Source organism: Rhinoderma darwinii, chromosome 5 (assembly GCF_050947455.1).
Source record: "Rhinoderma darwinii isolate aRhiDar2 chromosome 5, aRhiDar2.hap1, whole genome shotgun sequence".
Taxonomy (NCBI): domain Eukaryota; kingdom Metazoa; phylum Chordata; class Amphibia; order Anura; family Rhinodermatidae; genus Rhinoderma; species Rhinoderma darwinii.
The window spans coordinates 150,982,733-150,996,280 of NC_134691.1; the positions used below are offsets into that span (position 1 = coordinate 150,982,733).

The 13,548-nt window shown below is 44.3% G+C and overlaps 1 protein-coding gene across 5 annotated transcripts in view; it reads left to right on the forward strand.

Moving 5' to 3' along the window:
* MAK (male germ cell associated kinase) overlaps positions 1 to 13,548 on the forward strand; it is a 63,650-nt gene that overhangs the window by 12,292 nt on the left and 37,810 nt on the right. For 4 of the 5 annotated variants that reach the window (XM_075826640.1, XM_075826642.1, XM_075826644.1 and 1 more), the window contains exons 2-3: positions 10,704 to 10,988; positions 11,928 to 11,982. In XM_075826640.1, coding sequence (XP_075682755.1) covers positions 10,888 to 10,988; positions 11,928 to 11,982 — 156 coding nt within the window. In that variant the 5' untranslated portion in view covers positions 10,704 to 10,887. Of the gene's footprint in view, positions 1 to 9,021; positions 9,176 to 10,703; positions 10,989 to 11,927; positions 11,983 to 13,548 lie in introns of all 5 variants that reach the window. The other variant, XM_075826641.1, reaches the window with a different exon arrangement.

The following is a 13,548-nucleotide window of genomic DNA, read 5'->3' on the forward strand; positions in this document are numbered from 1 at the left end:
GCCTATGATGTAGCAGGCTTAGAGGGCCCACTAGACAGGATCACAGATTGTGTGATCCTGTCTGCTGGGCCCTGTATCTAAGCCAATCACATGGTAGGCTTAGATACATGGCCCATGTGTGATCCTGTCTGTGGGACCCTGTATCTAAGCCAATCACATGGTAGGATCACACATGGGCCATGTTTCTAAGCCTGTCTGTGGGACCCTGTATCTAAGCCTACCACACTGTAGGTTTAGATACAGGGCCCCAGCACACAGTAATCTTATACTGTATAAGATTACTGTCTGCTTGACCCTGTATCTAAGCCTATGTTGTGGTAGGCTTAGATACAGGGTCCCACAGACATCACACATGGGCCCTGTATCTAAGCCTAACACGTGTTACTAATCGTTTTTTTTGTGTTTTCTTACAGGTTCGGTCGTTGGACTACGTCGGATTCCAGGACTACTTCGATGACGGCTTTTTTTTTATTAGCAATAAAATGGTCTATGTCTTTGTGGGTTTTTTTAAACTATATTACTACCGCCTTAGTAATGGCCGCCGGCTCATTGACAGCTTCCATTGCTTAGGCGGGGCTTAGTGTTAGCTGGTGCAGAGGCTAACACTAACCCCCTTTATTACCCCGATACCCACCGCCACCAGGGGTGCAGGGAAGAGCCGGGTACCATCCAGTACTTGACCATCTGTAGTGATGGTCGGCCACTGGGGCGGCCGCAGGCTGTATTATAAGGAGGGGAAAGGCCAAAAACAGTGGCCCTTCCCACCCTGGTAATGCTAGGCTGCTGCTGCTTTATTGTATCTGGCTGGTTATGAAAAATGTGGGGGACCCCACGTCATTTAAAAAAAATAAAATAAAAAATAATTGGAAAGAACGATGTCGGGTCCCCCCCAATTTTCATAACCAGCCAGATACAACACAGCGGCAGCAGGCAGCATTACCAGGGTGGTAGGTGCCACTGTTTTTGGCCTTCCCCAGCCTAATACTACCAGCCTGCGGCCGCCCCGGTTCCTGCCTGTTACTACAGATGGACGGGTACTGGTTCGTACCCGGCTCTTCCCAGTACCCCTGGTGGCGGTGGGTACCGGGGTAATAATAGGGGTTAGTGTTGGCCTTTGCACCGGCTAACATTAAGCCCCGCCTTAGTAATGGAGGTTGTCTATCAGCCGGCGGCCATTACTAAGGCGGTGATAATAAAGTTTAAAAAGATACAAGCACATAGAAAAAATATTTTATTGAAATAAAAAAACAACCCTCATTAACCATTTTATTGAGAATGAAAAAACGGCGTCATTGAAGTCCTCGAATCCGAAGTGTCCAACAACCGAACCTGTAAAAAAAAACAAACGCACAAAAATAATCAGTAACACATAAAGAAGCAAAATTATTATTCTTACCTTTCCTGGGTCCAGCGCTGGAGCCGCAATGTCAGCGAGCTGAGTCCTGTATCTCATCCGATCATGTGTGATACTGTCGGCTGGGCTACTGTATCTAATCCTATCATGTGTGATACTGTCTGCTGAGCCACTGTATCTAATCCTATCATGTGTGATACTGTCTGCTGAGCCACTGTATCTAATCCTATCATGTGTGATACTGTCTGCTGAGCCACTGTATCTAATCCTATCATGTGTGATACTGTCTGCTGAGCCACTGTATCTAATCCTATCATGTGTGATACTGTCTGCTGAGCCACTGTATCTAATCCTATCATGTGTGATACTGACTGCTGAGCCGTGTATCTAATCCTATCATGTGTGATACTGACTGCTGGGCCACTGCATCTAATCCTATCATGTGTGATACTGTCTGCTGGGCCACTGCATCTAATCCTATCATGTGTGATACTGTCTGCTGGGCCACTGCATCTAATCCTATCATGTGTGATACTGTCTGCTGAGCCAATGTATCTAATCCTATCATGTGTGATACTGACTGCTGAGCCGTCTATCTAATCCTATCATGTGTGATACTGACTGCTGGGCCACTGCATCTAATCCTATCATGTGTGATACTGACTGCTGAGCTGTGTATCTAATCCTATCATGTGTGATACTGTCTGCTGGGCCACTGCATCTAATCCTATCATGTGTGATACTGTCTGCTGGGCCACTGCATCTAATCCTATCATGTGTGATACTGTCTGCTGAGCCAATGTATCTAATCCTATCATGGGTGATACTGTCTGCTGGGCCACTGTATCTAATCCTATCATGTGTGATACTGTCTGCTGAGCCACTGTATCTAATCCTATCTATAGTTGATAGGGTCGTAGTGCTATAGATATGCTGTCTCATATACACACATAATTTTTTTTGGGGGGGACACATATGTATTGGGGCTATTTCCCCTGACATTTTAAGTCCTTAGTGACGCCCCGGCTGCTAGTGCTGCATTGTTCGGTCACTTAGGAGACCCAGCGATGCAGATGAAAGCTGCGGACCGTCGGCCATGAGAAGTTTGCGGGGGGGCGCCCCATGAGCCTATGAGCCTTTATCTACGCCCCTGTCTTGAGGGGTGTAGTTTCCAAAATAGGGTCTTATTTGGGGTGTTTCCTTTGGTACCACAAGACTTCTTCAAACCTGACATGGTGCCTAATATATAATTAATAAAAGATGGCCCCAAAGTCCATTAGGGGCTCCTTTGCTTCTGAGGCCTGTGTTTCATTTCATTAGCACACTGCGGCCACATGTGGGATAAAAACGGCAGAATCTGGGCAATAAATATTGAGTTGTGCTTCTATGGTATTACAGGAAAAAATGGATTAAAAATTAATTTCTGCAAAAAAATGAAATTTGTAAATTTCACCTCTACTTTGCTTTAATTCCCCTGAATCGCCTAAGGCTGGGTTCACACGTGGCGGAATTTCACTTGAATTCCGCTGCGGACACTCCGCAGCGTTAATCCGCAGCGGAGCCGTTTCTCCATTGACTTCCACTTAAATTTAGAAGTGTTCGTTTAGACGATGCGTAAAATTCCGCTGCGGAGCATAGGCTGCGGAGCGGAATTTGGTGTCCGCAGCATGCTCTGTCTGTTGCGGAGCAGTGGCGGACTGGTTGCGGACTCATGGCAGAATTTCTCCATTGACTTCAATGGAGATTCTAAATTCCGCAATGAAGTCCGCAGCTGTCATGCACATGTTATGTGTGCTGCGGATGCGTCTTGCTTTTTTAACATGACATTTCTTCATTCTGGCTGGACCTATGTATTTCTAGGTCTACAGCCAGACTGAGGAAGTCAATGGGGCTCCCGGAATTACGGGAGCGTTGCTAGGAGACGTCAGTAAATAGTCACTGTCCAGGGTGCTGAAAGAGTTAAGCGATCGGCAGTAACTGTTTCTGCACCCTGGACAGTGACTACCGATCACAATATACAGCAACCTGTAAAAAAAATAGAAGTTCATACTTACCGAGAACTCCCTGCTTCTGTCTCCAGTCCAGCTTCCCAGGATGACGTTTCAGTCTAAGTGACGGCTGCAGCCAATCACAGGCTGCAGCAGTCACATGGACTGCCGCGTCATCCATGGAGGTAGGGCTGGATGCCGAAAGAGGGACGCGTCACCAAGACAACGGCCGGTAAGTATGAAATTAGTTTACTTTCACTAGGGAAAGTGCTGTCCCTTCTCTCTATCCTGCACTGATAATAGAGAGAAGGGAAGCACTTTTCCCGCAGTCCGCAGCAGCTAGTCCGCATCAATTTACTGCACATTTTGGGCAGATCCGCCGCAGAATCTGCAACGCAGATTCTGTGCGGCATTGATGCGGACAGTTGCGGAGGAAAACCGCCATGTGGGGGCATGCCCTAAAGGGTTAAGAAACTTTCTAAATGCTGTTTTTAATACTTTGGGGATGCAGTTTTTAAACTGGGGTGATTTATGGGGGTTTATATTGTATGGGCCCCTCAAAGCCACCTCACAGCTCAACTGGTCCCTGTAAAAATAGCCTTTTGAAATTTTCTTGAAAATGTGAGAAATTGCTGCTAAAGCTCTAAGCCTTGTAACGTCCTAGAAAAATAAAAAGATGTTCAAAAAACGATGCCAATCTAAAGTAGACATATGGGAAATGTTAATTAGCAACTATTTTGCGTGGTATTACTATCTGTCTTACAAGCAGATACATTTAAATTTATAAAAATGCTAATTTTTGCAGTTTTTCACAATTAAATACTGAATGTATCGACCAAATTTAACCAGTAACCTAAAGTACAATGTGTCACGAGAAAAACGATCTCGGAGTCGCTTGGATAGGTAAAAGCATTCCAAAGTTATTACCACATAAAGCGAGACATTTCAGATTCGAACAATCCTGCTCTGTCAGGAAGGTCAAAAGTGGCTGCAGGAGGAAGGGCTTAAAGATTTTTGTGTTTTTTTTATCTTTTAACTTGTATAAAGCCATTACTATGTTTACAGTGTAACCTGGCAGCATCCGGTGATTACCTATACATTGTTGTTTCATATTTCTAGCATTGTATTTTTCCACAATGGTAAGGCTATTGTTTGGACATTATAAACCATGTGATTTATACAGTCTGTTTGTATCTGCTTGTATGAATGCATAAGCAATAATGAAAAGTATTTTACGTTCACAGCAGATGGTAAGAATAGAATTTAAGTGTTGCTGAGTTTCATGGTTTGTTTGTCTAAACTTAGTATTACATCACATATTAGAAAAAGGCGAGCTCTGGCTCTAGTCAGCAAAGTGATTGATCGGATCAGCAGGACTTAACAGTGGATAGTTAGGTATTTAAAACCACTTTTCAAACAATAATAAATGGAATACTTTTTGGGATTTGGTTTATTTACAGGTTTTTTACAAATTTAGCACATTGCAAATTAATGTTTAACCACTTGGTGACATCCGACGTACAGTTACATCTGATGTGCGCTACCCCAAAATAGCACAGACTCAGAAGCTGCCATACTTGCCTGGAATGGCTGGGAACTGCGATAAGTCTGATCCCGGGCTGTTTAGCCCCTTAAATACTGTGGTCAATACCGACTGTGCCATCTGAGCGGTTAGACAAAGAGAGGAGGCTCCCTTTGTCTCTGCACGAAATTGCAGGGTACCGATCAGTTGCCATGGCAGCCAGAAGCTTATTTAAGAGCTTTAGGCTTGCTAGAGGCAAGGCTTAACCCCTTAATGCATTATCACATACCTGTTGTAATGGCAGGAAGGAGGTGAAGGGAAAGTGAGCCCTAATCTACCCACCGCCCTGTCCCTGCCTACTTGCAACGACCCGCCCTAGGCGACGAGGTACAACTGGGCGGCGGTCCCTACGCTGTCTAAGTGCACAGGAAAACAAACAGGGAACACGCAAGGGAAGGGGCAGTAGCCACGGAACGCCACGAGGAAACGGAGCGGCGAACGAACAGTCAGGACCAGGACGAAGTGAGTACACCCGAGCGGGCACGGAGACAGAAGCAAGCCAGGGGCAAAGCAAAGCAGGTCAAGCAGAACTGCAGCAAGGCAGAAGCACGGCAGAAGCAGGCTGGAGCTAGCAGCAGTGGGGCCAGGAATCCAAAAGAATTACAAGCACTGAGGGAGAGAACAGGGCAGGTAATAAAGGACAGGGGGCGGAGCTAACTCCGACAGACCAGGCCGCGATAGGCTCTCCCACTCCTGAGCCTGCCACCCTGGTTGGTGGGAGATGGTGTCAGTCGAACAGGTCTGGCCTCAGGTGTGGATTGATTAATCCCAGGAGTATACCTAGATGAAGTACCTGGCAGATCCTTAACACCTGTACGTGATTAGCGGTTTAGGGAAGTATGGAGCGTGCTCACGTGCTGAGCGCGCTCCATACGCTGTGTTTTACAGCTGACACCCGGGCCTAACAGCCGGTAACAGCGATCTCGCTGTTCCTGGCTGTTTAACCCCTCAAATGCTGCGGTCAATTGTGACCACAGCATCTGAAGCATTGACAAGAGGGGGCTGTCCCCTCCGACAGCTCATCAGCGCCCCCACAACGCGATCGGGGAGTGCCGGTGGTTGTCATGGCAGCTCAGGGGCCTAATGAAGACCCACAAGTCTGCCTTTTGTCTGCCTCTGTTAGGCATGTCGGCCGTATTTCCTGGACCGAACACAGTTCAGGGAGCCGGGCTCCTAGCATCATAGTTATGTATGAGACTTAGGTGTCCATGCCTCCCCGCGGGAATACTGTCCCGTACATAAAAGTCTGAACTATTACGATATACCATTATTTAAGTCACATGGTGAACGACGTAAAACACAAAATATTGAAACCGCCAAAATCGATATGGTAACCTTAGTTCTAAAAAAAATAATTAATAAAAAGTGATCAAAAAGTTGTATGTACTAAAACTACTGCTCGTCCCACAAAAAATAAGCCCTCACACCGCTCAATCCACGGAAAAATAAAAAAGTTATGGCTCTCATGTAGTGAAACAAAACAATTTTTTTTGTTGTAAAATATAAAAAACCCTATACATATTTGGTATCACCGTAATTGCACTGAGCCGCAGAGTGAAGTTAAGTCGTCGTTTTTACCGCACGGTGAAAGCCGTAAAAACTAAAACCAAAAAACAAAGTAGGAATCGCAGTTCTTTTAAAACTTCAGCAAGCAAATAATTTTTTTTTCAGTTTCCCAGTACGTAATTTGGTACTTTAAATGGTGCTATTATAAACTACATCCCCTCCAGCAAACTATAAGCCCTCGTAAAAATAAATAAGCTCTGGCACTTGGAACACGGGGAATGAAAAATGGCTCGGTCCTTAAGGGGTTAATAGTAGATCACAAAAAAAGGCAGTGCATTGCAATACATAAGTGATCCACAGGTCACATGGTAATTTACCCTAGGGGGACTAGGGTAGTGACATGTCAGAAGTTTTGATCGGTGGGGGTCCAAGCACTGAAATTTCCACTGATTTCTAAACAGAAGCGTTCGGTTGAGCGCTGAGCCGCTTGGTTTCTGATTGGCTTTTCTCATAAAGCTGAGCAATTGGTGTACGGGCTGAATAGAAAGTCTATGAGCCCGTACACCAACTGCTCGGGTTTCCAAGCCAATCAGAAATTCAGCGGCTAAGCGCTTCTGATGCCTCATTTTAGCGATTGGTGGGGGTCTTAGTGCTCAGGCCTTCACCGATCAGAACTTCTGACATGTCACTATGACATGTCAGAAGTTTTTTGAATGTTTAGTTACCCTTTAAAGGCAATGTGTTGCCAGAAAAACATGTTTTGTTTTTTTTAAATTAAACATTTAGTGTGTGGGTGATTAAACATTGTTCAAATTTTTTTTTTTTTTTTCACGAGTCAGGAAATATTATAAATTGGATTCAATTGGATTCAAATTTATAGTATTTACCATTTCTGGTCACTAGATGGAGCCATTCCCAAAAGTATGTGGTAAAGCAACCACATAGCTTTTCTGCTGCAAAATTGGGTAAAAAGCCCTCGCTCTAGTGAGCTCTCAGCATCCCCCCCTCCTTTATCCTGGCTAGTGCCGGGATAAACGAGGGGTTTGAACGGTGAAACCTCCTACACTGTGTGTCGCCATTTTTTGAGCTAACACACAGTGTAGTAGGTTTACATACAGTAGTAAACACACACAAACACGAACATACATTGAAATCTCTTACCTGCTCCTGCCGCCGCGGCTCCCTCCGGCCCGTCCGCTCCGTCTGCTGCCGCTGGTCCAAGTGCACAAGTCCGGAAGCCACGACCGGAAGTAGTAATATTACTGTCCGGCCGCGACTTCCGGTCCACAGGAAAATGGCGCCGGACGGCGCCAATTTCAAATTGGACTGTGTGGGAGCGGCGCATGCGCAGTTCCCACACAGACGCCGTACACACAAGTGAATGGGACGGGAGCCGTTCGCAGTCCCTATGGGACTGTGGCTGCCGTATTCCATGTCTGTATGTGTCGTTAATCGACACACACAGAAATGGAACAAAAAATGGCAGCCCCCATAGGGAAGAAAAAGTGTAAAAATAAGAAAAAGTAAAACACAAACACACAAATAAATATAAACGTTTTTAATAAAGCACTAACATCTTGAACATATGAAAAAAAAATTTGTGATGACACTGTTCCTTTAAAGTCAGTACCATATTAAGTACCTAGTGGTCACAGTTTCGCTACAGGTTAGTCAAGTCATAAACTTTTTTATGAATCCATTACTAGCTTCCGCGGAGACTAAATTTAAATCCTGGCATAATTTGCCACTCACATCCTGGGTCGTATAAATATATTCAAAATTATCTACATGCCTGCGTTTTTGTACCTTTTTTATGACTCTTATGTTAGGAACTTTTTCAAGCTGCTGGATAGCACTCTTTAGATCCTTTTTATTGGCAGGGAAGTACACCCAGTTTTTAGTCTGGATGCTCTGCGGGCACTCAAATATGTTCCTGTACTTTCTTGCTTCACCTTTGGCATATGCCCACTGGTGGAGAGATATTGCCACTGCACGAGCTGGGCCATTACTGGGCTCATATAAAAGTTTGATAAATTAACTGTATCGATATAAGCCTCCCAGTACTATACTTACACCACTCAAAACTGTAGCACAAAATGTTAGTAGTTTTATTCCACACCCAGGACCCCTCTCTGGCACAACCCTCACTTGTCTCATTTACGTAATCTCCTTGGTATGGCTTTCTGGGTGAGAAGGGGCATAAAGTTCTTCACACATGTATTCCCTAATATTGGAAACTTTCCTCACTCCAACAGTCTTGCAGGATAGGTATGGGATGCAGACGACTGCCCTTTTCCATTATTTGCAACTCCGACATGCCCTGCAGGACCAATTCGGTGCTGTATCGTCCACGGCCGCTAACCATCGGGACTACTCGCCCCCCGACGGCCGCAGCCATGGATGTGTTTGCGCTGGCTCGCATCTCCTCCCTAGGAGACGCCAGCACTCCCGCTCCGTTCTGAAAATAATCATTTATTAGCCCGTGATCCCCTGGACTATATGACGGGCCCTGCCCCTTTACTCCTTGCCTGAGCATTGTGTTTACCAGTGTTAGTCTTGCAAATGTTCCCTTAATGTTATCCTGTTCCCAGTGTTCCCATACCTGCTACCTGCTACCTGTATCCCGTGCTACCTTGTTCCTGTGCCTTAGAAAGTTGGAGTCGTGTTGTGCCACCGGTCACGCCTGGTGTCTGCTGCCAAGGTCACATCTGAGCCTAGCCGTTGCTACTGTGTGAACTGCTACAGGTACCCTTGTGCTTGGACTATTTATACATTGACTTGGTATACTGTTTGGCCAGCTGCTATCCCGCTACGGCGGTACAGCCCAGTTGGTCCACATACCCACCGATCGTGACAGGTGCCCTCCCCCTGCCCCTTTCTTTCTCTAAGTTAGAGGACCTATTGGGAACCCCAGACTTAGTCAAACCGTTAACCCGGATTTATATACATTTACAATCAAACATTCTGTAAATTCAGTTTGAAGTGGGTTGCAGATCTTTCTGATGACAACTGGAAGGAGGTTGAATCCACCTTCTTTTTATCAGTAATACGTGCCAGTGATTTGTTAATTTGATTTACATTTTTACATAGGGTTTACTATATATCGTTCACTTGAAACGTATCGGAGCCTTTCCCTCTGATTTATGTATAGTTGACAGGCTTACCTTGGCTCCTTTATCCATTCTGTCTGGTCCTGTTCTAAGTTAGTTCCCTTCTGGTCAGGAGTCCTTTGATTTCTACATGACCATTTTGAACTTCCCTTATTTTCTTCTCTACAGGTGTGTCTTCTTCGAGTAATTTAGTGTCATACAAAGTACCTATGACAAATTATAGATGGCCAAGGATTTAAAGGGCTCCCCAGTGCCTGAAACCAGAGCGCTTGCGATTCTCTGGCCAACAACTGCAACATTGAAAAGCTGTTGACATCACTGTCTCTATATGGACAGTGACTTCAGGAGTTTCCCCAGGGCCAGTGCCGGGCATCGTATCCCACTGTATGCCATACAGTGGGATACGTCATGGCCTTCTGTCGGAGGTATACATCGAAATGTTATGGTGTGTTGGGATAAACCAAAATACCCTTTTGCTTATCTTTACCTCACCACACTGATTATGCTGTCATTGGTAAATAATAAGTATGAACCCCAGTGGTATGGATTGTAAGGGACTTGTGTACGCCGGGGGCACCCACTGGAGGTAACTAGCTGCCACCAGATAGAGGTCATAAATTGAGTAGTATACAAGCCCAGGGTGCAGCTGTGTTCCCTGAGGGGTGACCTGAAGGTGCATGAAAATCACGGTTGATGAAATCCCACTAACTTTTATGAGACGTTAGCCCACACTCTACTGACAATTTTTGAGAGCCCTCACCACCTGGATTCAGAGTCCGGAGGGAAGCTTGGGTAACAGCCAGGCAGACACTAGAGCACACGATACCCCTTTTCTTTTGGAGATGGCTTGTGAGGCCACATCCTGTGCTTTTTCTGTGTTCTCTGACACTTTTTTGCACATAATTTGTGATCACCAATTAAAACAAACAATAAACCCCTCTATATTATTTGGCTATACATCTGTAGATTTAGCTGCATAGTTAGCGACAGCTGTCATAAGGGATTGATTTGTATGTCTACCTATTATTTTAATATAAGAAATAAACCCTTTTGTTATGGGGTTTACATAAGAAAGTACTTTTTTGTTTAATTAAGCCTATGCTTTATTAATAGATCTGATAAACGATTTGTATACTGACAGCCTTTTTTTGGTTATCTTCCAGGTTCCCTTAGGAATGGCAACGTCAGACGGCTGCCCATACTCTTGACATCTTAACATTTCAACATCAAATAAACAATTTACACTTATGTTTTACGCATATACATATATTTTATCACTTCTTCTCAGCTGCTAATTTTTGTAGACACTATTCTTTGTCCAAAACTTTGAAAAATCATATTGTAAAGATGAACCGGTATACAACATTTAAGCAACTTGGAGATGGCACATATGGGAGTGTGCTAATGGGGAAAAGCAATGAGTCTGGAGAACTTGTGGCTATTAAAAAGTAAGTGTATAAATTCAATGTAGTTTTAAAGAAATATATCAACACAAATTATAGATTAAATGTGTATTCCTGCTGCAGAAAGTAACGGCATATCACTAGAATACGCTGTCACTTGCTGATTGGTCGTAGTGGTATAACTGCAGGGACCTCTACCAATCACAAGAATGACGGGACTGAGGCACCTTAGGCATTTTCTCTGCACAATGCAGTTCCCGTCTAGGTACTGTGCAGAGAAATGCAACTCAGCCCCAATCAAGTGAAAATCCACAGCGAATTACACTGTAATGCAAGTGAATGTGCTTTCAAATCTACGTCAATCCGGTTTAAACTCTGCAGGATGCTGATTTAGTTAATTTCACCGCAGAAAATCCACCCTGTGTGATCATAGCCAAAAACGCTACAAACTTGATGGACCCCATTATAATTTAATGAGATCCATCAGGACTCATTGGGATCTGTGTGAAAATGGATCTGTCATACGAGTTATGGCTCTGTTAATAAAATAAACCATAATGGTGTTGTGAACGGAGGCCAAGAGTGATGCAAATAGCTGCACTTTGGCATCAGTTTGAATACCTGGAAATGAATAGGATCCGTCAACTGATGCCTTGTAAAAGAAGGCATCTGTAATCCTGATTGCAGTGTCTATTACTCTGTTTACACTGGCGTCCTGGCTTCAGGGTTTTTTTTCCAGAATCCAATTTTTTCATCCATATTGATTTATAAAGGACTCCAAAAAATGATTGCATTTTTTTTTATTTTTTATAAATGTCACAAAAAAATAAACAAAGAAAACACAGTTGCGATCCATAATACTGTAATACTGTAACGTGATAGCCAACGTGATAGCCTTGGGATCCATAATACCGTAACAACATGTGATAGCCTCCTCTTACTTGTTTGCAAAATGTGTTTTTCACTGATGTTGCCTTCTTACAGGATGAAGCGAAAGTTCTTTTCTTGGGAGGAGTGCATGAATTTAAGAGAAGTAAAGGTAATGTAACAAAGTGGAACTAAAATGTTGTGGGGGTCAGTGTGCCTTCACTATTATTTTGTGCTCACAACAGAATTTTACCAATTTAAAAGAAAATAACATTTCCCTTCTTCCACTCCCCAGGGTGTTTGGCTATGACATAAGAAATTAAGGATTTTGTAAAAAAGAAAAATATACAAATTATTAACCCTTTCATGACCAAGGGTCATTTGATGCCCCTGTGTCCAGGTCAAATTTTCCATTTTTGATATCCACTTCTTTAAACGATAATATCTTTGGAACCGCTTTGAATATCACAACTATTTTTACTTTGTTTTTTTTACAAGACTTATGAGGCTTTCATTTTCTAGATTAGTTAAATTAATTCAGTGTTTTTAATTTTTATTATGCGCAGACAAATCACTAAAAATTAAAGAAAAAGCACTTTTTTGTAAATATATATATACACACAAATACACCGTAGAGCTCTGTAACCATTAGTCTTCCCTCTCCGTCACCCTGGAATGCTGTGAGGGGAGAGTGAAGAGGGCTATATAGACACGACCGTGAAAAAAATGGCAGTCAACAACTGATCAACTGTCAGTTTTTCATGGCTGTTTTGCATCAATGTGTCTCAAAATTTGAATCCATTTCCTGGCCATCTGACCGGTTTTATGCGGTATTTGCCATGAATTTTATTCGTTAGGGCTTTTTGTACCAACCCCCTGAAAACACCACAGTGCCCATGTAGATAGTGACGCAATACCACTGTAGATAGTGCCACAGTGCCCACATAAATAGTGCCAGTGCCCACATAGATCGTGCCCACTGTAAATAGTTCACAGTGCCCATGTAGGTAGTGCCAGTGTCCCCTGTAGATAGTGCCAATATGCCACAGTACCCATGTAGATAGTGCCACACCTCCTGTATATAGCACCCACCTGTAGATAGCAACATCCCCCCTGTATTGAGCAATATCCCCGCTGCATGGCACCCCCTTCCTGTAAATAGCACCACTGTAGCACCCTGTAGGAGCAGAATCCCTCTGGCCGAAGATTCTGCTCCTACAGGAAGCCCCTGATGTCTCTGTCCATATATGGACAGTGACATCAGGTGTTAACTCTAAAAGTGAAATCCCCTGCCAGAGCGGGGATTCCGCTCCAGGAGTAGCCCCTGACCTCACTGTCCATATATAGATATTGACACCAGGGGCTTCTCCAGTAGCGGAATCCCCGGCCAGAGTGTCGGCCGGGGATTCCGCTCCTAGAGAGAGCCACTAACGTCACTGTGCAAATGGACAGTGAAGTCAGGGGCTCTGTCTAGAAGCGGAATCCCCGGCCAGTGGGATCTGACACAGGGGATTCCGCTCCTAAAGTCAGTTCAGGTGGCGCTATTTACAGTGGGGGGTGTGATAACAACCCTCCGCTGTAGATAGCATCGCACCCCCCCACTGTAAATAACGCCACCTGAACTGAGTCTAGGACAGGAAACCCCGGTGTCAGATCGCACTGGCCGGGGATTCCGCTTCTAGACAGAGCTCCTGATGTCACTGTCCATTTGGACAGTGACGTTAGTGGCTCTGTCTAG